This window comes from Anabrus simplex, chromosome 2 (assembly GCF_040414725.1).
Source record: "Anabrus simplex isolate iqAnaSimp1 chromosome 2, ASM4041472v1, whole genome shotgun sequence".
NCBI classification, from domain to species: domain Eukaryota; kingdom Metazoa; phylum Arthropoda; class Insecta; order Orthoptera; family Tettigoniidae; genus Anabrus; species Anabrus simplex.
In genome coordinates, this window is record NC_090266.1 from 314463082 (window position 1) to 314490989 (window position 27908).

The window sequence follows — 27908 nt, forward strand, 5'->3', positions numbered from 1 at the left end:
ACTACAGTACTGACAAACTTATTGTCATCTGATGGCAAAACAGTATCCAGCACAAAAAAGGCATTAGGAAAAGTTTATCATGTCCTACACAACCTCTATAAGTTTAATATTTATACCTTGTAGTGATATATATATATATATATATATATATTTTATTTTTTTTTACAATTGGTTTTAAGTTGCACCGACACACATAGGTCTTATGGTAACAATAGTGATATTCCGATTGGTAAACATGCCATTGTTCATTTTATATTTTAAATCTGTATTGGCATCTCATCTTGTTTATGATCATGTTGCAGATTATTGCTTTTAAGTGGCAAACATCGAGGTCACTGACTCCGGTGGTGGTGGTGGTGGTGGTGGTGGTGGTGGTGGTGGTGGTGGTGGTGGTTGTCATTGGTCTCAATTTTAGAGTTAATTTAGTTTATATACTTGCTGTCTGTTAGGTCATCAGCCCAGAGACTGGCTGGATCCTCAGATAGCACCACCAAAAACTATGCAGTTATAGGGAAACTGCAAAAACCAATGGCAGAGCCCAAATGAGGCATACTAGGCAAGATGAGGAGTGAGGTAGTTTGCCATTGCTTTCCTCAATACTTGCTGAGTAATGTTAATTTTCTTTCAGGAAGCTCCTTCATTCAAATCATCTCGATGTAAGCTACTTTGCTGCAGGAATTATTGCTCACTTGGCTAGTGATGGTGCTGAAAATTGGACGGTGGCTTGTGTTACCCGAGAACAAATGCTGAAAGAGTTGGTAAGTTTCTTGAGATGGTTTCCAAATTTCCCTCTGTGCTTGGCTATATGATTTGTCAATCAATATCCACAAATTTTCAATTATCTCTTTTGTTATACCATTGATAAGATAGGAGAATAAAATCCTGGCCAGTAAAATCCTGACATGTTTAGAGGATGCTGAAGTATATGATGGAGAGACAGATATGAGGGAGGGCAAGAGGGAGACCCAGACTAAGGTGGTTGAAAATGGTCAAGAGTAGTAATACTGTAATTAGAAGAAACCTGGATTGGAATACAGTTACAGAGGTACAGTGGTGGTTGGATAGAGGAAGATGTAAAGGTGCCATAAACATCCCAACCTGGCACGAGCTTAGTGAGGGAAGAATGGATGATGAATTTTGTTGATGGAAATTTTCACTATTTTGGGGGGAATAATTACTAACTGTGGCATAACTAAATAGTTGGCATACTGGAGCAGTTCCTTCTCTTACATGCAAATCTGTGACTTTAAACTGTTTTTCTTCCCATTCTTTGCATTTTGAGATATTAATATAGCCTGTTTCAGGTTTACTATAGGTGATCAGAAAGTAAAGAGGGAATGTACTTTTTAATAAAAGAAGAAGCTACATTACTTAGAACTATAAAAAGCTAAACGATAATTCAATGTGTGATGTCAGGATAGGTTTATTTGGTAAACATTTTGGTCACCTTGTTCATGCTCTGGACCATTCAGCTGAGCTTTTAATTTGCAGCTAGTTTATTACTCCTTTACAACTCTTCTTTATCATCTTACACAATAAGTATTTTTGATCATACTTTCTCAAATGGGCTGCTATATCAATGGTTCAGTTAAACATTTCAACATAAATGTAGTCTCCTCAGTTCAGAGTATTCTTTCATTGATGGTGTAGGTAAACTTCAAACTTCTGTTGACAAAACACTTAACTTACGAAAGACATTATAAATCTCTGGAGATTCTATTTTGTTTGACACCCTGTGGGTGGGGGACGCAAATGAAGAATACACCACGGTATCCTCCAACTGTCGTAAGTGGCGACTGAAAGGGGCCTTGGGCCCTCAACTTGGGAGCGTGGGTTGGTGACAATGGGGGCCTTAGCTGAGTCTGGGCATTGCTTCCACTTACTTGTGCCAGGCTCCTCACTTTCATCTATCCTTTCCGACCTCCCTTGGTCAACTCTTGTTCTTTTCTGACCTCGGTGGTATTAGATCATTCGAGGCCTAGGGAGTCTTTCGTTTTCACGCCCTTCGTGGCCCTTGTCTTTCATTGTCTGTTACTTCATTTTTCGGAGTGACGTATCACATCTTTTTTCTTTTCTCTCTCTCTCTCTCTCTCTCTCTCTCTCTCTCTCTCTATCCCCTGTAGGTGGGGGACACAGATGAAAAATACACCCGCGGTATCCCCTGCCTGTCGTAAGAGGCGACTAAGAGATGACTGAATTAGAACCATGAAACTACTTGTGATTAGTATCATCACGCTGGGAACACCATGAATCACCTTTAATGGCAAGTAGTACCACTATGTTAGGTACACAACAGATTTGTGATTAGTAGCAGCAGAGAGTGGGTTCACTGTGGGTTTACAGTACCTGTGATTAGTACCACTATATGCAGAACATCACGGGCTTACGTTGCCTAAGATTGTACCCTTATGTGAGACACACCACGGGTCTGGATGTTGCCTGTGATCAGTACCACTATATGAGAGAGACCTTGGGTCTGTGTTGCCTGTGATTAGTACTCATTATGTGAGGAACACCACGGGAATACCGGCGCCTGTGATTAGTACACCTATGTGAGGAACACCATGGGTTTGGGTTGCCTCTGAGTAGCGCCATTGTGTGAAAAACACCCTAGGTCTGCGTTACCTGTGCGACGTACAATACTTGTGATTAGTACCATAATGTGTGGAACACCGTGAGTCTACACTACTTTTGAGTAGTACCGCAACATGAGAAATACCATGGTTCTACTTTACTAGCAATTATGAGGGGCCGTTGACCTGGATTTTGGACCCCTTTAGACAACAAGCATAATAGATTCAAGATTGTGCTTTGGAAGGAGTCCTTTGGTCAGTAATACAATAGTTTTACGATAGTTTCTGGTCGGATTGCAGGTCGGATCCACTGATTGTTTTAAGTTCATACTCATTGTTCGTCGTCTTTTTGAATTCTAGTCAGTGGATTGATTTAGGATTTTTTAAAACTTTCAGTAACTTACTGTGAGTTGGATCCGCTAATTATTTTAAATTGATATTAATCCATTCATTCATCATCATCATCATCATCATCATCATGTTTTGAATTCTGGTCAGTGGATGAATTTTTTACTTTTAAATTGTCGTTACATTTTGTACCATTAGGGGCGAATGACCTAGATGTTAGGCCCCTTTAAACAACAAGCATCATAATCATCTATTTGGTTGGGAAACAACAGAAAGCAGTAACCCTATAACCTGACCCAACAAATTAGAGTTGATCAGCAGATGCTATGATCAATTTGAAAATGCATTTCAAAAGCTGCGTGTAGCACCTAATATTACGTATTTCTGCTTCTAGAGCTTTGCCAGGCTGGATATTCAAGTTGTTGGTTTTCATTTTATACATGATGAATGCAGGTTTATCCCTCTGACTTCCATAGAGAGACCCTGACTCATAACTAAAAAGAATTCATTTAGATCTGTACCTTGCAGAACAGTGCTGTAGCTCTACACACTGTTGGTTTATATGGTACTCATACCTGACAACTTTTACGGTTTATCCGTAAAATTTACGGAAATTGCAGCATTTTACGGTTTTATGGATGGACGGTGTCGTTTTACGACTTCGCGGACAAAAATTTGAAATGTTAACGTTTGATAATCGCTCCACTTCCGTACAATCGATTGTTTGCATAGGTCGAAGCAGCTCGGTCTTGGTCGAAGGCAAGTCCACGATAGTCGATAACTCATAATTTGATGTGATTGTTATTTTTAACCGTGTGATATTTGTGTCGTTAAAGCCGGGATAACAATTCTTCCGTGTGAATCTTAGGTTAAAACAAGAAATAAAGTGGTTCAACCTATTCAGTACATGGAAAATAAGAAATATCGTGTTACATTCTTATTTGATTAAAAGCGGTACCGGATTGGTGGTTGAAACCGGTACTGCTTTTAATAAAATAAGAATGTAACACCACATTTCTTATTTTCCTTGTATTGAATAGATTAAACCACTTTATTTCTTGTTTCAATTTAATTGTGATACAGTTCAATACGGAACATTATGAAATTTTTATCTTTAAATGAATCTTAGGTATCGACAGGCTCTGCTCTGCAAATTCTTTGTTCCGCTCTGTTCGCTTGTTGTGATTTAACCTATATTCTTTAACAACTCGAATGATGTTCTTTGTTCACGAAGTGGCGTTCCTTGAATCTTTTGTCCTTTTAAGGTTATGACATATTTTAATGAAGTGTTCGAGTTTTTGTGTTATAAATTTGTGCTTCGCAGTTTCCTGTATTTGTTGGACTAATTACATTCGTTCCAGTGACTGGGTATACTGCTATTAGCAAAGCGCATTAAATTATAAAGAAGAAGAATTAATTTTGTTCCACGTGTGTGTAAATATATGTTTTTATCATGTGCATATTCTTTGTTCATGAGGTTGGCATCATTTTCATTTAATGGTTTAAGACTGTGTGCCTTAACATGTTTTAATGAACTGTTTGACTGCCTTGAGTGTTTACATGACGTTCAGCGATCTAGGTTCCTTTCGATATTTCAGTAGATATCGAGACCTTTGTTCTCAGACATTTTCATACGCTATAGCCTATTCCTATTGTAGATTATCATGAATAAATCCAACAAGAAACAGTACTTCCAGACATTTAAAGAATCATATTCTGTTTATTTTCCGTGCATACTAAAATCAAGAATGGGAGAAAAATTGCCTTTTGCACAGTATGTGGGTGTGATATTAATATTGTCCATTGTGGAAGAAACAATTTAAGCAATCATGTGAAGTGCGGTAAACACGTAAGTTTTTATTTAATTTTTATATATTTTGTTCACGGCGTCAACATCTGTGGATCTTTTGCCACTACTTTCACCATATGATAGGAACCTGCATGTAAGTGGAATTGCGAAAGTGTAGTGTGTTGAATGTGAGGAAAGGAACGTTAAGGACGACACAAACACCCAGTTCCCAGGCCAGGGATATTAATCATTTACATTTAAAAACCCTTGACCTGGCCGGGAATCGAACCCAGGGCCGCCGGGTGACAGGCAGATGCATTGCCCCCTACATCGCAGGACCAGACAAACACGTAAGTTACGTTAAATCGAAGGAAGATAACAAGAAAATCAACACCTTTTTTTGCCAAGTCTGGAAACGTTGACAGTGATGTAATTAGGGCTGAATGTCTGTTTACTTCCTTTGGTGGAACTCGATGTGCTCTTGAGTGCAGCTGATCATGCTGGTGCTTTCTTTAAGATGATGTTTCCCACATCAGAAGTTGCAAAGAAATACAGCTGTGGTCGCACGGAAACGACATACATTGTAAATAAAATGGTAAAAAAATGCATCTGAAGTTACATGCCTTCAAAGTGGACCATTTTCTTTGGCAACGGATGGAAGCAGTTATACGAATGCCAAGTTGTATTTTATTATTGTTACATTCTATGATATTCTGCCAGAAAAAGTAATGAGCACTGTGCTATCCATACCAGCGTTAGACAGAGACTCGACAGGGCAAAATATAGGTAACCTGATGTTATCACAGCTGAATTCTCATAACATACTAATGGAACACTGTGTGGTTTTCTGCTCCGACAATACTCCGGTTATGATAGGACACAAAAATGGGGTTTCAGCAGTTCTGAAGGAAGTTCAACCAGGTATTGCAATCATAGGTTGCATTTGTCATCTGATTAATCTAGCAGCTGAAAAAGGTGCTGGAAGATTACCACTTAAAGTGGATGAGATCCTTGATATATTTTATTTCTTAGAGAAGAGTGTTTTTGACATGTCTTTAGAAATTTCAGAACTTGCACTATAAAGAGGCAAATAAAATTCTGAAGCATGTATGTTCTAGGTGGTTATCTTTAGGCAGACATTTGGATAGACTACTGGACCAGTGGAATCAGCATCCTTCTTTTTTCAAGGAGGAAGTAATATTATGTATCCAAAACATTTCCACAAGCTTGACATCTTTGAGTACCTAGAGTTGAACAAAGTGGATCCAAAGAGTATCAGAAGAAGAGAATTCTTGATTCTGCTACTACACATGCCCCTAAAAGAATAGCCTATTCTTCTAAATGTGACAAACCCATCCTAAAAAGTAAGACTTCTGCTACAACACGTGAAACATGCTCAAGTTGCTAGGTTAGATAAAATTGAAGATGCACAGTTTTCTTCCATTAGTTTTTTCTTGGAAAAGTTTCCTATCATGTTATGCAAGGAAGAGAATGAAACTACAGATGAGGTGGTGAATGAGCTTCAGCAGCAGTTCACAGCCCTTCAAGTAGATGACACTTTGGTTGCAAATCAAGATGCTGCGAGTGATTCCAGTTGAGCACAAATATCAAGAATTCATGGAGCCGATGGACTTCTTAAGTATAACCGAATTTCTAGAGTGATGCTTTCCTTTCCCACCATATCCCATAGCAATGCAGAATGTGAACATGTTTTCAGCCTTTCAGCCTTGTGAAGAAAAATAGAACAGAGTTCAGAGCATTCATGTCCAATGAATCTCTGGAGTCTATTTCCATTTTGAAGACCAGGAGTTCTGGTCCCTGTTATGACAAAACATTTTCTCAAGACTTTTTGCAGGAAGCTAAAAAGGCCACAACTATGACTTTAAAGTCGAACTAAAGTGTGATTTGCAGTGTGTATTATATTATTTCTTGCCTGCGTTACGTTAAACAAGTTTTATTGTGTAAAGCCTTTTTCAATTATCACATATCTGCTTAATTTATCAAGGAAGTCCTGTTATGTATGCTCCAAACTAATATTCACCACGCCTGCTGCTGTTTAACATGGATTTCTTCTTGATTGTTGTGTACATCTACAAATCATTGGTCTGTGATATAAGTGGATACGATTTCATTGAAGTATCCTGTTTAAAGCATGAATTATTGTATTTTGTAGCCCAGAAGTATTATTATTTTTGTCAAGCCGGGGTATGTTGGAATTGCTTCCTTAACATAATTAGGCTAGAAATTTTTATTTGACATTTCAGATATGATTGACAGTAGTTAGAATCTTGTACTTAAGTTCTTCACGAATTTGCTTTGCTAATATCCTTGATCAGCAGGTATAAAGTTATGCTTACACTACCTGATCAGTAGTATCCGAACACCTATCTGAAAGTCCGCTTAGACTTTTACCAGTGTTACATTTACTATTATTATTGGTCATTAAAATGGGGTGGGTTCACCTTCGTCTTTATGATGGTTTTAACTCTGCTGGGGACACATTCAGTGAGGTGTCTGAATGTCCGTAGAGGATTGGCAGCCCATTCTTCCTCAAGAGATAAAACCACAGAAGGTGTGATGTTGGACACTGGGGTCTGGAGCGAAGTTGACAGTCTAACTCATTCCAGAGAGGTGTTCCATTGGGTTCTGGTCGGGATTCTGGGCTGGCCAGTCCATTTCAGAAATGTTATTGTCCACAAACCATTGCCTCACAGTTGCAGCTTTACGACAGGGTACATTGTCAGACTGATGCAAACAGCCATTGTCTCCAAACTGGTCCTCTACTGTACGCAGTAAACAATGGTTTAAAATGTGTTCATATCCTTCCGCATTTTGAGTTTTCTTAATGCAGTAAAGTGACCACACCCTAACCATGAAAAACGCCCCCATACCATAACACCACCTCCTCTGTACTTCACTGTTGCCAGGACATACGATTGCAAGTAACATTCTCCAGGCAGTCACCAAACCCAGACACTTCCATAGGATTGCCACAGGGTATAGCGTGATTGAGTACTCCAAATCGCTCGTTTCTAGTCATCCACTGTCCAGTGGCATCGCGCTTTACACCACCTCAAGTGTCTCTTAGCATTGACTACAGAAATGTTTGGCTTATGAGTAGCAGCTCGACCATTTTACCCTGTTCCGTTTAACTCCCGACGCACAGTCAGTGTTCTGGCTGGACTGATGGTAGCACTTTAGATCTCAACTAATGATTCCTTCCGCTGATTTCTTGCGGCTTTTTACAACCACCCACCGCAATGCTTGTCAGTCCCTATCTGTCATTAAATGAGGTCTGCTTGGTCTTGGTTTAGCTGTGGTTGTTCCTCCACGTTTCCACTTCACAATCACATCACTAACAGTTGACTTCGGCTGCTTTAGAAGAATTGTAATGTTCCTGATGGATTTTGTTGTATACAAGATAAGGTATACTAGAACACAACATAAATTTATTGCTTCAATATGACTTTATACAATATATACATGAATTTAACTTAAACTTTTCTTGAAGCTGAGTAAATTCGCAAGTAATTAATCTTGATAGTAGACTGAGAGTCTGTAGAAATGTACACTTTATACACATTAACTTTATGTACACTCGAAGCTATCTTGATGAGATAGTTTGTAAAAAGGTAGAGTTCATGATAGCCGAAAACTATCGGTTTTATAAGCGTAACTTGCCATGAAAGTTCCTACTAACATAATACAGTTATTTCTATTGGCTTGTCATGAAATGACATGAATATTCACAATTAGAGAATCTAATGTAGGTGTCGGAGCCTGAGTGAGGACTGAGGATGTATAGAATACAGGCATCGGGGCTCGACGTGGCTGCAGGAACGGAAACTGAGGCAGTGGCCCGAGGTGAAACCTCATACAACCAGAATTCAGTCCACCTGGCCGAGACACGTGTTTAAGAGGGATAACCTCCGTGTTCGACGTTCAGTGTAATCTGGTGCTGGACACTGGGGAGTCCTACTAAGTAGCTGCCAGGTGCTCCTTTTATAGTGCAGACTGACGTCACAAGCAAGCGCACTGGAGTCGTCTCGTAAAGTCTCGCATAATCCAAGCTGCGGCGTGCGCGGTGCTGGCTGGCGCAGAGCTAGGAGCGCGAAGGACACACAACAGATTTATTACTCAGGTGACATCCAATGACTAGTCCATGTTCAGAGTCGCCGAGCTCTACTGACAAAACAATACTCCTGCCTCCTTTTATGCTGGCTGGTTTGCGTCTCATGACATCTAGGGTTCAATTCCACCTTACGTAGGGGTGTCCGAATAGTTTTGACGAGGTAGTGTACTGTATATTGCTTCCATGCATTTCAAATTCACATTAGCTTGTCTCAGCTAGTTGATACCAGTAAAACAAATTTCCTGAGCTGGCTTGATGTTAAGTTGCTACCCCACCATTAAAGACCCATTCAGTGTCCAGTTTTCAATGTGTATCAATGTAATGATGGATTTAACAGTGATCATCAGACTGTATTCTTACTAGTGGCTTGTTGGGGCAATAACTGTAATTTATTGAGATTGTTTAAACATATCTCAATGAAACGAGAATGCCACACACAACTGCCAGTTAGTAAAAGCCGGCTTAGACTGATACATACCACTTTTCCTGAAAGTCTGGTCTTGGAATTTATTTATAGTCATAGCAAATACTAGACACCAACCTCTGGGGAGCAGTGTGTGAGAGTTAGAAATGAAATATGAAGAGTGTTGCTGAAATGAAATTGACAGGAGGAAACCAGAGTATCCAGTGAAAACCTGTCCCACCTCCATTTTATCGCAGCACACATCTCGCATGGATTGACCAGAATTCGAACTCCGGTCCCATAGCTTCCGCTATAGAGGGACCTTATTATCATCAAATTAATATTGAAAATAAGGATCACTACTACGTAATATGCTAGGAATAATGAGTGCTATTGAAATATTCTCTGTTACTGTATTGTTGCTCCTATAACCACACCACTCGTGTTCTCTTATTTTCAACAGCAGTGTATTCTCTACCATCTTTCACCATCTTACTGTGTATTAGTTTTATATGCTTGATAACGGTGGTCATTTAAGTATTTACTCGACCCCATGCCTGATCTTTTGAAGCAATGCCGGTATCTCACAACAGGCACACTGGGCAACATGTAATAAATATCATTTTTGGTCCGTATTGATGATGTAGATTGAAATAATAACATTAAGTTATTTATTAGACCACCTAATCAATACAAAATCGTCTTGGATGATTTACATAAATTTGTTAGCTAATAGTGGGACATGTTTCGCCTTCTCTGAAGGCATCATCAGCCATAGTCTTAACCTTAAATTAAAAATAAGCGTCTAAATAACATGTAGTGATGAAATGAATTTTAAAATCTTGAAGAGATTTGAAGTAAAATAACATTAAAAATAACAATGATGGTTTGAAAATACAATGTGATGAGATACAATAGTGGAAGTATTAACAAAATTAACCTTAGAAGGCTGCTAAAATAAGTACAATGGAATAAAACAACAGATTGTTATACAACAAGTAGTAAGATTGCATAAAAGTAAAGTTGATAGTAATGGCGGTTATAATTAGACGATGGCGAAAAATCTTATGTAATCAAAGTAAAGAGGAGAGAGTAAAAGTCAAAGTTAGTCGAGAGATCCGAAGTTCATTATGATCTTGAAGATAAAGGATGAAAGTCAGATGCATATGGTGAAGTTGTAGAACACGTTGAGGATATGAAGTTGGTGAATAGAAGTTGAAGAACAGTTTCAAATAGGATCACTATGGACCATCTCAAAATTTGAAGTGATGTTCAAATGTTGTAAATTGTGAGTTTGTAGATATTCTAGTTGAAAAAGCATATACAAGTGGAATCTGTAAATGGAAGCAAGAAACGTAGAGTTAATTGTGTGAAAAGATATTTGAAAAATCTTGAAGTAGAATCGTATGCACTTACCACTTGACGGTGACAAAGATAGCTTGTAATATTATGAGTAAGAAGTATTTGCAACAGTAGACTTCTTGCTACGTGTGTTATAACTGAAGTTTTGTGTTGGAGGGGGATCTGTTTGCGTTGACGTAACTATTAGAGGGGGGCTGCTATTGGTGGGAGGGAAGGAAGAGAGTGTATTACTGCGCGTGTTGTAACGGTGTAAGGCTATTGGAGGGAGCGATGTTCCGGTGGGTGTGGCTATGGGTTTATTGGTTGTATTTGAATTAGAGGTACTAGCGGTGGGGGGAAGGGAGGGGGGTATATTAGCTGTAGGGGAGGTGGGAACTCTAATTGATGTGAGGTTGAAGATTTTTAAGAATTTGTTGGTGAGGGAAGTTGATTCTCGTAATAAAATAAGAATCTGTTCATACAAGGGGCTTTTTTTATCAATAGTGTCATTTAGATTTTTATCTTTATTAAAATGTTGGTCGAGGAAAATAAATAAGTTTTCATATTCTGTCATGAGTTTGCTTTTATCAACTCTTTTTAGGATATGGAGGTCTTGTTCTATTGTGGTGAATTTATGCCCGGTGTCCCTCATATGGTTGGCCATTGCGGAGAATTTGTTGTGTTTTTGGGCATTGTAATGCTCGGCGTATCTGGTAGAGAAGCTGCGGCCAGTTTGGCCAACATAAGAAAAATTACATGTAGAGCATTTCAATCTGTATATTCCTGATCCAGAGTAACTATTGTCTGTGATGTTGATAGAGTTGTGATTGAAGAATAAATTGCGATTAGTGTTTTTTGTTGTGTAGGCTATTTTTATTTCGTGCTTCATTAATGAATTGGTTATCGGGTAAATGCTATGGTTAGTGAACGTGAATTTAGCGTATTTTGGTTTGACGGGTTTTAATGGAGTTAAATTGGTAGCTAGTTTTAGTTTGGTTTTATTGATGATTTTATCAATCATATTCGTGTTAAATCCATTGAATTTAGCTATTTCCTTGATGAATAGTAATTCTTTCTTTAAATTAGTAGAGGACATAGGGATCTTTAATGCTCTATATATTAAACTGTGATAAGTGGCTTTTTTATGTGAGTTGGGATGTAAAGAATCATTTTTTATGGTTGTTGGAGAAAAGGTGGGTTTTCTGTATATTTGGAAGTCGAATTTGTTCAATGCTCGTGTGATTTTGATATCTAAGAAGTTCAGAGAGTTATTGAACTCATCTTCTTTAGTGAATTTAATATTATTATCTAAGTTGTTGAGGAATGATAGTATGTTATTGCTGTTGTTGATTTGTTTATCAATGATAGCTATGGTATCATCAACATAGCGATGCCAAAGACAGAGTCCGTTGATGTTATTAATAATCTTACTATGTTCGAGATTATCTAAGTATATGTCGGCTAGTATTCCAGATAACGGGTCTCCCATCGCTAGACCTTCTTGTTTGTAAATTTTCTTATTGAAGGTAAAATAGTTGTTGTCTAAAACGAAATTAAGTAATTTTAACCATTCATCAATTTCGATTTTACTCAATGTGCTATGTTTCAACAGATTGTTTTTTATGATGTTAATAGTATTGTTGATAGGGATATTAGTATACATGTTGGTGATGTCAAAAGAACATAAAACGTGGTTTGGTTGTAGACTGAACTTATTTAGGGAATTACAGAGTTCGATCGAGTTCTTTATGGGGTTGGAGTTGTGAAATTTGAAGTGTTTTTTTAGGAATTTGTGTAGGAATTGAGAGGTTTTATAGGTAGGACTATTGATACTATTAATTATAGGTCGAATGGGGACATCTTTTTTATGAATTTTGGGCAGTGATCTGACTGTAGGTAATTTTGGGTTCATTACAGTTAATTTCTGATAATCTTGATCATTTAAAATGAAGTTAGAATTTTTCAGAAGGTTCTTTAAGTTACGCTGTATTTTGTTTGTAGGATCTTTGTTAATTAAGGTATAGGTATTGTCTGAAAAAAAAGGTTTCAGTTTTATTGATGTAATCTTGTTTGTTCATTATTACTATGGTGTTGCCCTTATCTGCTTTTGTAATTACTACGTTGTTGCTATGGATTTTGGATTTCAGGTTTAGAATTTGTTTCGAGACATTGTGGTTATTATTAGATGTTATCTCATTAATCAAAGTTGGGAGTTTCTTTTTTACTTCATATCGTACGTCATTCTGTTTATCAATTGGGATTTGTTTATCGATATTAGTTTCGGTTTCAGCGATGGTAGTGATGATGTCTTCTGCCTTTTTGTGATTAGGCCAATTATGTTTGATGCCTTTATCTAATAGATTTAATTCTTGGTTAGAGAAGGTTGCATTAGATAGGTTGATTGTAGTGGGAATGTTAGTCAAATGGGAAGGGGACACTTTGTTGTTTGTATTTTGGTCAGGAGTTTTACATTTGTTTTCTTGAAGACTAAGTAATTTATGGTTTAGGGTTTTTTGTTTCTTGTCTAATACGTAAGATAGTTTGAGGTCAGTGTACCTTAAAAATGAGCTCCATTCAAGTGGGGGTAATTTCTGAGAGATGGTCAAATGAGTCCTATATAATTGTAAATTTAGTAAAGATTTCTTCTTGTATAATAGTTTAATTTCATTTTTCAACCATATGTTGTTTACTTTCTTTTGAGTGGCATTAGATTTTGAATAGGGATGACTTTTTCTTTGTAAAGATTTGAGAAATTTAGGTACCAACTCTAATTTCAAGCAATCTTTAAGAAACTTGATATCTCTAGAAATCTTGCCTATTTTAATTTTTAGGTTTAAGTACTTGTTAGGTTTTACTAATGCCTGGTTGGCATTGACATTACATGTAATAAATATCATTTTTGGTCCGTATTGATGATGTAGATTGAAATAATAACATTAAGTTATTTATTAGACCACCTAATCAATACAAAATCGTCTTGGATGATTTACATAAATTTGTTAGCTAATAGTGGGACATGTTTCGCCTTCTCTGAAGGCATCATCAGCCATAGTCTTAACCTTAAATTAAAAATAAGCGTCTAAATAACATGTAGTGATGAAATGAATTTTAAAATCTTGAAGAGATTTGAAGTAAAATAACATTAAAAATAACAATGATGGTTTGAAAATACAATGTGATGAGATACAATAGTGGAAGTATTAACAAAATTAACCTTAGAAGGCTGCTAAAATAAGTACAATGGAATAAAACAACAGATTGTTATACAACAAGTAGTAAGATTGCATAAAAGTAAAGTTGATAGTAATGGCGGTTATAATTAGACGATGGCGAAAAATCTTATGTAATCAAAGTAAAGAGGAGAGAGTAAAAGTCAAAGTTAGTCGAGAGATCCGAAGTTCATTATGATCTTGAAGATAAAGGATGAAAGTCAGATGCATATGGTGAAGTTGTAGAACACGTTGAGGATATGAAGTTGGTGAATAGAAGTTGAAGAACAGTTTCAAATAGGATCACTATGGACCATCTCAAAATTTGAAGTGATGTTCAAATGTTGTAAATTGTGAGTTTGTAGATATTCTAGTTGAAAAAGCATATACAAGTGGAATCTGTAAATGGAAGCAAGAAACGTAGAGTTAATTGTGTGAAAAGATATTTGAAAAATCTTGAAGTAGAATCGTATGCACTTACCACTTGACGGTGACAAAGATAGCTTGTAATATTATGAGTAAGAAGTATTTGCAACAGTAGACTTCTTGCTACGTGTGTTATAACTGAAGTTTTGTGTTGGAGGGGGATCTGTTTGCGTTGACGTAACTATTAGAGGGGGGCTGCTATTGGTGGGAGGGAAGGAAGAGAGTGTATTACTGCGCGTGTTGTAACGGTGTAAGGCTATTGGAGGGAGCGATGTTCCGGTGGGTGTGGCTATGGGTTTATTGGTTGTATTTGAATTAGAGGTACTAGCGGTGGGGGGAAGGGAGGGGGGTATATTAGCTGTAGGGGAGGTGGGAACTCTAATTGATGTGAGGTTGAAGATTTTTAAGAATTTGTTGGTGAGGGAAGTTGATTCTCGTAATAAAATAAGAATCTGTTCATACAAGGGGCTTTTTTTATCAATAGTGTCATTTAGATTTTTATCTTTATTAAAATGTTGGTCGAGGAAAATAAAACCTATAAAACCTCTCAATTCCTACACAAATTCCTAAAAAAACACTTCAAATTTCACAACTCCAACCCCATAAAGAACTCGATCGAACTCTGTAATTCCCTAAATAAGTTCAGTCTACAACCAAACCACGTTTTATGTTCTTTTGACATCACCAACATGTATACTAATATCCCTATCAACAATACTATTAACATCATAAAAAACAATCTGTTGAAACATAGCACATTGAGTAAAATCGAAATTGATGAATGGTTAAAATTACTTAATTTCGTTTTAGACAACAACTATTTTACCTTCAATAAGAAAATTTACAAACAAGAAGGTCTAGCGATGGGAGACCCGTTATCTGGAATACTAGCCGACATATACTTAGATAATCTCGAACATAGTAAGATTATTAATAACATCAACGGACTCTGTCTTTGGCATCGCTATGTTGATGATACCATAGCTATCATTGATAAACAAATCAACAACAGCAATAACATACTATCATTCCTCAACAACTTAGATAATAATATTAAATTCACTAAAGAAGATGAGTTCAATAACTCTCTGAACTTCTTAGATATCAAAATCACACGAGCATTGAACAAATTCGACTTCCAAATATACAGAAAACCCACCTTTTCTCCAACAACCATAAAAAATGATTCTTTACATCCCAACTCACATAAAAAAGCCACTTATCACAGTTTAATATATAGAGCATTAAAGATCCCTATGTCCTCTACTAATTTAAAGAAAGAATTACTATTCATCAAGGAAATAGCTAAATTCAATGGATTTAACACGAATATGATTGATAAAATCATCAATAAAACCAAACTAAAACTAGCTACCAATTTAACTCCATTAAAACCCGTCAAACCAAAATACGCTAAATTCACGTTCACTAACCATAGCATTTACCCGATAACCAATTCATTAATGAAGCACGAAATAAAAATAGCCTACACAACAAAAAACACTAATCGCAATTTATTCTTCAATCACAACTCTATCAACATCACAGACAATAGTTACTCTGGATCAGGAATATACAGATTGAAATGCTCTACATGTAATTTTTCTTATGTTGGCCAAACTGGCCGCAGCTTCTCTACCAGATACGCCGAGCATTACAATGCCCAAAAACACAACAAATTCTCCGCAATGGCCAACCATATGAGGGACACCGGGCATAAATTCACCACAATAGAACAAGACCTCCATATCCTAAAAAGAGTTGATAAAAGCAAACTCATGACAGAATATGAAAACTTATTTATTTTCCTCGACCAACATTTTAATAAAGATAAAAATCTAAATGACACTATTGATAAAAAAAGCCCCTTGTATGAACAGATTCTTATTTTATTACGAGAATCAACTTCCCTCACCAACAAATTCTTAAAAATCTTCAACCTCACATCAATTAGAGTTCCCACCTCCCCTACAGCTAATATACCCCCCTCCCTTCCCCCCACCGCTAGTACCTCTAATTCAAATACAACCAATAAACCCATAGCCACACCCACCGGAACATCGCTCCCTCCAATAGCCTTACACCGTTACAACACGCGCAGTAATACACTCTCTTCCTTCCCTCCCACCAATAGCAGCCCCCCTCTAATAGTTACGTCAACGCAAACAGATCCCCCTCCAACACAAAACTTCAGTTATAACACACGTAGCAAGAAGTCTACTGTTGCAAATACTTCTTACTCATAATATTACAAGCTATCTTTGTCACCGTCAAGTGGTAAGTGCATACGATTCTACTTCAAGATTTTTCAAATATCTTTTCACACAATTAACTCTACGTTTCTTGCTTCCATTTACAGATTCCACTTGTATATGCTTTTTCAACTAGAATATCTACAAACTCACAATTTACAACATTTGAACATCACTTCAAATTTTGAGATGGTCCATAGTGATCCTATTTGAAACTGTTCTTCAACTTCTATTCACCAACTTCATATCCTCAACGTGTTCTACAACTTCACCATATGCATCTGACTTTCATCCTTTATCTTCAAGATCATAATGAACTTCGGATCTCTCGACTAACTTTGACTTTTACTCTCTCCTCTTTACTTTGATTACATAAGATTTTTCGCCATCGTCTAATTATAACCGCCATTACTATCAACTTTACTTTTATGCAATCTTACTACTTGTTGTATAACAATCTGTTGTTTTATTCCATTGTACTTATTTTAGCAGCCTTCTAAGGTTAATTTTGTTAATACTTCCACTATTGTATCTCATCACATTGTATTTTCAAACCATCATTGTTATTTTTAATGTTATTTTACTTCAAATCTCTTCAAGATTTTAAAATTCATTTCATCACTACATGTTATTTAGACGCTTATTTTTAATTTAAGGTTAAGACTATGGCTGATGATGCCTTCAGAGAAGGCGAAACATGTCCCACTATTAGCTAACAAATTTATGTAAATCATCCAAGACGATTTTGTATTGATTAGGTGGTCTAATAAATAACTTAATGTTATTATTTCAATCTACATCATCAATACGGACCAAAAATGATATTTATTACATGTAATGTCAATGCCAACCAGGCATTAGTAAAACCTAACAAGTACTTAAACCTAAAAATTAAAATAGGCAAGATTTCTAGAGATATCAAGTTTCTTAAAGATTGCTTGAAATTAGAGTTGGTACCTAAATTTCTCAAATCTTTACAAAGAAAAAGTCATCCCTATTCAAAATCTAATGCCACTCAAAAGAAAGTAAACAACATATGGTTGAAAAATGAAATTAAACTATTATACAAGAAGAAATCTTTACTAAATTTACAATTATATAGGACTCATTTGACCATCTCTCAGAAATTACCCCCACTTGAATGGAGCTCATTTTTAAGGTACACTGACCTCAAACTATCTTACGTATTAGACAAGAAACAAAAAACCCTAAACCATAAATTACTTAGTCTTCAAGAAAACAAATGTAAAACTCCTGACCAAAATACAAACAACAAAGTGTCCCCTTCCCATTTGACTAACATTCCCACTACAATCAACCTATCTAATGCAACCTTCTCTAACCAAGAATTAAATCTATTAGATAAAGGCATCAAACATAATTGGCCTAATCACAAAAAGGCAGAAGACATCATCACTACCATCGCTGAAACCGAAACTAATATCGATAAACAAATCCCAATTGATAAACAGAATGACGTACGATATGAAGTAAAAAAGAAACTCCCAACTTTGATTAATGAGATAACATCTAATAATAACCACAATGTCTCGAAACAAATTCTAAACCTGAAATCCAAAATCCATAGCAACAACGTAGTAATTACAAAAGCAGATAAGGGCAACACCATAGTAATAATGAACAAACAAGATTACATCAATAAAACTGAAACCTTTTTTTCAGACAATACCTATACCTTAATTAACAAAGATCCTACAAACAAAATACAGCGTAACTTAAAGAACCTTCTGAAAAATTCTAACTTCATTTTAAATGATCAAGATTATCAGAAATTAACTGTAATGAACCCAAAATTACCTACAGTCAGATCACTGCCCAAAATTCATAAAAAAGATGTCCCCATTCGACCTATAATTAATAGTATCAATAGTCCTACCTATAAAACCTCTCAATTCCTACACAAATTCCTAAAAAAACACTTCAAATTTCACAACTCCAACCCCATAAAGAACTCGATCGAACTCTGTAATTCCCTAAATAAGTTCAGTCTACAACCAAACCACGTTTTATGTTCTTTTGACATCACCAACATGTATACTAATATCCCTATCAACAATACTATTAACATCATAAAAAACAATCTGTTGAAACATAGCACATTGAGTAAAATCGAAATTGATGAATGGTTAAAATTACTTAATTTCGTTTTAGACAACAACTATTTTACCTTCAATAAGAAAATTTACAAACAAGAAGGTCTAGCGATGGGAGACCCGTTATCTGGAATACTAGCCGACATATACTTAGATAATCTCGAACATAGTAAGATTATTAATAACATCAACGGACTCTGTCTTTGGCATCGCTATGTTGATGATACCATAGCTATCATTGATAAACAAATCAACAACAGCAATAACATACTATCATTCCTCAACAACTTAGATAATAATATTAAATTCACTAAAGAAGATGAGTTCAATAACTCTCTGAACTTCTTAGATATCAAAATCACACGAGCATTGAACAAATTCGACTTCCAAATATACAGAAAACCCACCTTTTCTCCAACAACCATAAAAAATGATTCTTTACATCCCAACTCACATAAAAAAGCCACTTATCACAGTTTAATATATAGAGCATTAAAGATCCCTATGTCCTCTACTAATTTAAAGAAAGAATTACTATTCATCAAGGAAATAGCTAAATTCAATGGATTTAACACGAATATGATTGATAAAATCATCAATAAAACCAAACTAAAACTAGCTACCAATTTAACTCCATTAAAACCCGTCAAACCAAAATACGCTAAATTCACGTTCACTAACCATAGCATTTACCCGATAACCAATTCATTAATGAAGCACGAAATAAAAATAGCCTACACAACAAAAAACACTAATCGCAATTTATTCTTCAATCACAACTCTATCAACATCACAGACAATAGTTACTCTGGATCAGGAATATACAGATTGAAATGCTCTACATGTAATTTTTCTTATGTTGGCCAAACTGGCCGCAGCTTCTCTACCAGATACGCCGAGCATTACAATGCCCAAAAACACAACAAATTCTCCGCAATGGCCAACCATATGAGGGACACCGGGCATAAATTCACCACAATAGAACAAGACCTCCATATCCTAAAAAGAGTTGATAAAAGCAAACTCATGACAGAATATGAAAACTTATTTATTTTCCTCGACCAACATTTTAATAAAGATAAAAATCTAAATGACACTATTGATAAAAAAAGCCCCTTGTATGAACAGATTCTTATTTTATTACGAGAATCAACTTCCCTCACCAACAAATTCTTAAAAATCTTCAACCTCACATCAATTAGAGTTCCCACCTCCCCTACAGCTAATATACCCCCCTCCCTTCCCCCCACCGCTAGTACCTCTAATTCAAATACAACCAATAAACCCATAGCCACACCCACCGGAACATCGCTCCCTCCAATAGCCTTACACCGTTACAACACGCGCAGTAATACACTCTCTTCCTTCCCTCCCACCAATAGCAGCCCCCCTCTAATAGTTACGTCAACGCAAACAGATCCCCCTCCAACACAAAACTTCAGTTATAACACACGTAGCAAGAAGTCTACTGTTGCAAATACTTCTTACTCATAATATTACAAGCTATCTTTGTCACCGTCAAGTGGTAAGTGCATACGATTCTACTTCAAGATTTTTCAAATATCTTTTCACACAATTAACTCTACGTTTCTTGCTTCCATTTACAGATTCCACTTGTATATGCTTTTTCAACTAGAATATCTACAAACTCACAATTTACAACATTTGAACATCACTTCAAATTTTGAGATGGTCCATAGTGATCCTATTTGAAACTGTTCTTCAACTTCTATTCACCAACTTCATATCCTCAACGTGTTCTACAACTTCACCATATGCATCTGACTTTCATCCTTTATCTTCAAGATCATAATGAACTTCGGATCTCTCGACTAACTTTGACTTTTACTCTCTCCTCTTTACTTTGATTACATAAGATTTTTCGCCATCGTCTAATTATAACCGCCATTACTATCAACTTTACTTTTATGCAATCTTACTACTTGTTGTATAACAATCTGTTGTTTTATTCCATTGTACTTATTTTAGCAGCCTTCTAAGGTTAATTTTGTTAATACTTCCACTATTGTATCTCATCACATTGTATTTTCAAACCATCATTGTTATTTTTAATGTTATTTTACTTCAAATCTCTTCAAGATTTTAAAATTCATTTCATCACTACATGTTATTTAGACGCTTATTTTTAATTTAAGGTTAAGACTATGGCTGATGATGCCTTCAGAGAAGGCGAAACATGTCCCACTATTAGCTAACAAATTTATGTAAATCATCCAAGACGATTTTGTATTGATTAGGTGGTCTAATAAATAACTTAATGTTATTATTTCAATCTACATCATCAATACGGACCAAAAATGATATTTATTACATGTAATGTCAATGCCAACCAGGCATTAGTAAAACCTAACAAGTACTTAAACCTAAAAATTAAAATAGGCAAGATTTCTAGAGATATCAAGTTTCTTAAAGATTGCTTGAAATTAGAGTTGGTACCTAAATTTCTCAAATCTTTACAAAGAAAAAGTCATCCCTATTCAAAATCTAATGCCACTCAAAAGAAAGTAAACAACATATGGTTGAAAAATGAAATTAAACTATTATACAAGAAGAAATCTTTACTAAATTTACAATTATATAGGACTCATTTGACCATCTCTCAGAAATTACCCCCACTTGAATGGAGCTCATTTTTAAGGTACACTGACCTCAAACTATCTTACGTATTAGACAAGAAACAAAAAACCCTAAACCATAAATTACTTAGTCTTCAAGAAAACAAATGTAAAACTCCTGACCAAAATACAAACAACAAAGTGTCCCCTTCCCATTTGACTAACATTCCCACTACAATCAACCTATCTAATGCAACCTTCTCTAACCAAGAATTAAATCTATTAGATAAAGGCATCAAACATAATTGGCCTAATCACAAAAAGGCAGAAGACATCATCACTACCATCGCTGAAACCGAAACTAATATCGATAAACAAATCCCAATTGATAAACAGAATGACGTACGATATGAAGTAAAAAAGAAACTCCCAACTTTGATTAATGAGATAACATCTAATAATAACCACAATGTCTCGAAACAAATTCTAAACCTGAAATCCAAAATCCATAGCAACAACGTAGTAATTACAAAAGCAGATAAGGGCAACACCATAGTAATAATGAACAAACAAGATTACATCAATAAAACTGAAACCTTTTTTTCAGACAATACCTATACCTTAATTAACAAAGATCCTACAAACAAAATACAGCGTAACTTAAAGAACCTTCTGAAAAATTCTAACTTCATTTTAAATGATCAAGATTATCAGAAATTAACTGTAATGAACCCAAAATTACCTACAGTCAGATCACTGCCCAAAATTCATAAAAAAGATGTCCCCATTCGACCTATAATTAATAGTATCAATAGTCCTACCTATAAAACCTCTCAATTCCTACACAAATTCCTAAAAAAACACTTCAAATTTCACAACTCCAACCCCATAAAGAACTCGATCGAACTCTGTAATTCCCTAAATAAGTTCAGTCTACAACCAAACCACGTTTTATGTTCTTTTGACATCACCAACATGTATACTAATATCCCTATCAACAATACTATTAACATCATAAAAAACAATCTGTTGAAACATAGCACATTGAGTAAAATCGAAATTGATGAATGGTTAAAATTACTTAATTTCGTTTTAGACAACAACTATTTTACCTTCAATAAGAAAATTTACAAACAAGAAGGTCTAGCGATGGGAGACCCGTTATCTGGAATACTAGCCGACATATACTTAGATAATCTCGAACATAGTAAGATTATTAATAACATCAACGGACTCTGTCTTTGGCATCGCTATGTTGATGATACCATAGCTATCATTGATAAACAAATCAACAACAGCAATAACATACTATCATTCCTCAACAACTTAGATAATAATATTAAATTCACTAAAGAAGATGAGTTCAATAACTCTCTGAACTTCTTAGATATCAAAATCACACGAGCATTGAACAAATTCGACTTCCAAATATACAGAAAACCCACCTTTTCTCCAACAACCATAAAAAATGATTCTTTACATCCCAACTCACATAAAAAAGCCACTTATCACAGTTTAATATATAGAGCATTAAAGATCCCTATGTCCTCTACTAATTTAAAGAAAGAATTACTATTCATCAAGGAAATAGCTAAATTCAATGGATTTAACACGAATATGATTGATAAAATCATCAATAAAACCAAACTAAAACTAGCTACCAATTTAACTCCATTAAAACCCGTCAAACCAAAATACGCTAAATTCACGTTCACTAACCATAGCATTTACCCGATAACCAATTCATTAATGAAGCACGAAATAAAAATAGCCTACACAACAAAAAACACTAATCGCAATTTATTCTTCAATCACAACTCTATCAACATCACAGACAATAGTTACTCTGGATCAGGAATATACAGATTGAAATGCTCTACATGTAATTTTTCTTATGTTGGCCAAACTGGCCGCAGCTTCTCTACCAGATACGCCGAGCATTACAATGCCCAAAAACACAACAAATTCTCCGCAATGGCCAACCATATGAGGGACACCGGGCATAAATTCACCACAATAGAACAAGACCTCCATATCCTAAAAAGAGTTGATAAAAGCAAACTCATGACAGAATATGAAAACTTATTTATTTTCCTCGACCAACATTTTAATAAAGATAAAAATCTAAATGACACTATTGATAAAAAAAGCCCCTTGTATGAACAGATTCTTATTTTATTACGAGAATCAACTTCCCTCACCAACAAATTCTTAAAAATCTTCAACCTCACATCAATTAGAGTTCCCACCTCCCCTACAGCTAATATACCCCCCTCCCTTCCCCCCACCGCTAGTACCTCTAATTCAAATACAACCAATAAACCCATAGCCACACCCACCGGAACATCGCTCCCTCCAATAGCCTTACACCGTTACAACACGCGCAGTAATACACTCTCTTCCTTCCCTCCCACCAATAGCAGCCCCCCTCTAATAGTTACGTCAACGCAAACAGATCCCCCTCCAACACAAAACTTCAGTTATAACACACGTAGCAAGAAGTCTACTGTTGCAAATACTTCTTACTCATAATATTACAAGCTATCTTTGTCACCGTCAAGTGGTAAGTGCATACGATTCTACTTCAAGATTTTTCAAATATCTTTTCACACAATTAACTCTACGTTTCTTGCTTCCATTTACAGATTCCACTTGTATATGCTTTTTCAACTAGAATATCTACAAACTCACAATTTACAACATTTGAACATCACTTCAAATTTTGAGATGGTCCATAGTGATCCTATTTGAAACTGTTCTTCAACTTCTATTCACCAACTTCATATCCTCAACGTGTTCTACAACTTCACCATATGCATCTGACTTTCATCCTTTATCTTCAAGATCATAATGAACTTCGGATCTCTCGACTAACTTTGACTTTTACTCTCTCCTCTTTACTTTGATTACATAAGATTTTTCGCCATCGTCTAATTATAACCGCCATTACTATCAACTTTACTTTTATGCAATCTTACTACTTGTTGTATAACAATCTGTTGTTTTATTCCATTGTACTTATTTTAGCAGCCTTCTAAGGTTAATTTTGTTAATACTTCCACTATTGTATCTCATCACATTGTATTTTCAAACCATCATTGTTATTTTTAATGTTATTTTACTTCAAATCTCTTCAAGATTTTAAAATTCATTTCATCACTACATGTTATTTAGACGCTTATTTTTAATTTAAGGTTAAGACTATGGCTGATGATGCCTTCAGAGAAGGCGAAACATGTCCCACTATTAGCTAACAAATTTATGTAAATCATCCAAGACGATTTTGTATTGATTAGGTGGTCTAATAAATAACTTAATGTTATTATTTCAATCTACATCATCAATACGGACCAAAAATGATATTTATTACATGTAATGTCAATGCCAACCAGGCATTAGTAAAACCTAACAAGTACTTAAACCTAAAAATTAAAATAGGCAAGATTTCTAGAGATATCAAGTTTCTTAAAGATTGCTTGAAATTAGAGTTGGTACCTAAATTTCTCAAATCTTTACAAAGAAAAAGTCATCCCTATTCAAAATCTAATGCCACTCAAAAGAAAGTAAACAACATATGGTTGAAAAATGAAATTAAACTATTATACAAGAAGAAATCTTTACTAAATTTACAATTATATAGGACTCATTTGACCATCTCTCAGAAATTACCCCCACTTGAATGGAGCTCATTTTTAAGGTACACTGACCTCAAACTATCTTACGTATTAGACAAGAAACAAAAAACCCTAAACCATAAATTACTTAGTCTTCAAGAAAACAAATGTAAAACTCCTGACCAAAATACAAACAACAAAGTGTCCCCTTCCCATTTGACTAACATTCCCACTACAATCAACCTATCTAATGCAACCTTCTCTAACCAAGAATTAAATCTATTAGATAAAGGCATCAAACATAATTGGCCTAATCACAAAAAGGCAGAAGACATCATCACTACCATCGCTGAAACCGAAACTAATATCGATAAACAAATCCCAATTGATAAACAGAATGACGTACGATATGAAGTAAAAAAGAAACTCCCAACTTTGATTAATGAGATAACATCTAATAATAACCACAATGTCTCGAAACAAATTCTAAACCTGAAATCCAAAATCCATAGCAACAACGTAGTAATTACAAAAGCAGATAAGGGCAACACCATAGTAATAATGAACAAACAAGATTACATCAATAAAACTGAAACCGTTTTTTCAGACAATACCTATACCTTAATTAACAAAGATCCTACAAACAAAATACAGCGTAACTTAAAGAACCTTCTGAAAAATTCTAACTTCATTTTAAATGATCAAGATTATCAGAAATTAACTGTAATGAACCCAAAATTACCTACAGTCAGATCACTGCCCAAAATTCATAAAAAAGATGTCCCCATTCGACCTATAATTAATAGTATCAATAGTCCTACCTATAAAACCTCTCAATTCCTACACAAATTCCTAAAAAAACACTTCAAATTTCACAACTCCAACCCCATAAAGAACTCGATCGAACTCTGTAATTCCCTAAATAAGTTCAGTCTACAACCAAACCACGTTTTATGTTCTTTTGACATCACCAACATGTATACTAATATCCCTATCAACAATACTATTAACATCATAAAAAACAATCTGTTGAAACATAGCACATTGAGTAAAATCGAAATTGATGAATGGTTAAAATTACTTAATTTCGTTTTAGACAACAACTATTTTACCTTCAATAAGAAAATTTACAAACAAGAAGGTCTAGCGATGGGAGACCCGTTATCTGGAATACTAGCCGACATATACTTAGATAATCTCGAACATAGTAAGATTATTAATAACATCAACGGACTCTGTCTTTGGCATCGCTATGTTGATGATACCATAGCTATCATTGATAAACAAATCAACAACAGCAATAACATACTATCATTCCTCAACAACTTAGATAATAATATTAAATTCACTAAAGAAGATGAGTTCAATAACTCTCTGAACTTCTTAGATATCAAAATCACACGAGCATTGAACAAATTCGACTTCCAAATATACAGAAAACCCACCTTTTCTCCAACAACCATAAAAAATGATTCTTTACATCCCAACTCACATAAAAAAGCCACTTATCACAGTTTAATATATAGAGCATTAAAGATCCCTATGTCCTCTACTAATTTAAAGAAAGAATTACTATTCATCAAGGAAATAGCTAAATTCAATGGATTTAACACGAATATGATTGATAAAATCATCAATAAAACCAAACTAAAACTAGCTACCAATTTAACTCCATTAAAACCCGTCAAACCAAAATACGCTAAATTCACGTTCACTAACCATAGCATTTACCCGATAACCAATTCATTAATGAAGCACGAAATAAAAATAGCCTACACAACAAAAAACACTAATCGCAATTTATTCTTCAATCACAACTCTATCAACATCACAGACAATAGTTACTCTGGATCAGGAATATACAGATTGAAATGCTCTACATGTAATTTTTCTTATGTTGGCCAAACTGGCCGCAGCTTCTCTACCAGATACGCCGAGCATTACAATGCCCAAAAACACAACAAATTCTCCGCAATGGCCAACCATATGAGGGACACCGGGCATAAATTCACCACAATAGAACAAGACCTCCATATCCTAAAAAGAGTTGATAAAAGCAAACTCATGACAGAATATGAAAACTTATTTATTTTCCTCGACCAACATTTTAATAAAGATAAAAATCTAAATGACACTATTGATAAAAAAAGCCCCTTGTATGAACAGATTCTTATTTTATTACGAGAATCAACTTCCCTCACCAACAAATTCTTAAAAATCTTCAACCTCACATCAATTAGAGTTCCCACCTCCCCTACAGCTAATATACCCCCCTCCCTTCCCCCCACCGCTAGTACCTCTAATTCAAATACAACCAATAAACCCATAGCCACACCCACCGGAACATCGCTCCCTCCAATAGCCTTACACCGTTACAACACGCGCAGTAATACACTCTCTTCCTTCCCTCCCACCAATAGCAGCCCCCCTCTAATAGTTACGTCAACGCAAACAGATCCCCCTCCAACACAAAACTTCAGTTATAACACACGTAGCAAGAAGTCTACTGTTGCAAATACTTCTTACTCATAATATTACAAGCTATCTTTGTCACCGTCAAGTGGTAAGTGCATACGATTCTACTTCAAGATTTTTCAAATATCTTTTCACACAATTAACTCTACGTTTCTTGCTTCCATTTACAGATTCCACTTGTATATGCTTTTTCAACTAGAATATCTACAAACTCACAATTTACAACATTTGAACATCACTTCAAATTTTGAGATGGTCCATAGTGATCCTATTTGAAACTGTTCTTCAACTTCTATTCACCAACTTCATATCCTCAACGTGTTCTACAACTTCACCATATGCATCTGACTTTCATCCTTTATCTTCAAGATCATAATGAACTTCGGATCTCTCGACTAACTTTGACTTTTACTCTCTCCTCTTTACTTTGATTACATAAGATTTTTCGCCATCGTCTAATTATAACCGCCATTACTATCAACTTTACTTTTATGCAATCTTACTACTTGTTGTATAACAATCTGTTGTTTTATTCCATTGTACTTATTTTAGCAGCCTTCTAAGGTTAATTTTGTTAATACTTCCACTATTGTATCTCATCACATTGTATTTTCAAACCATCATTGTTATTTTTAATGTTATTTTACTTCAAATCT

General features: G+C 35.3%; 1 protein-coding gene across 5 annotated transcripts in view; it reads left to right on the plus strand.

Annotated features, from left to right (window-relative positions):
* LOC136864086 (protein zyg-11 homolog B) overlaps nt 1-27908 on the plus strand; it is a 417362-nt gene that overhangs the window by 334513 nt on the left and 54941 nt on the right. For all 5 annotated transcript variants that reach the window (XM_067140642.2, XM_067140641.2, XM_067140640.2 and 2 more), the window contains one exon: nt 629-758. In XM_067140642.2, coding sequence (XP_066996743.2) covers nt 629-758 — 130 coding nt within the window. The remainder of the gene's footprint in view (nt 1-628; nt 759-27908) is intronic.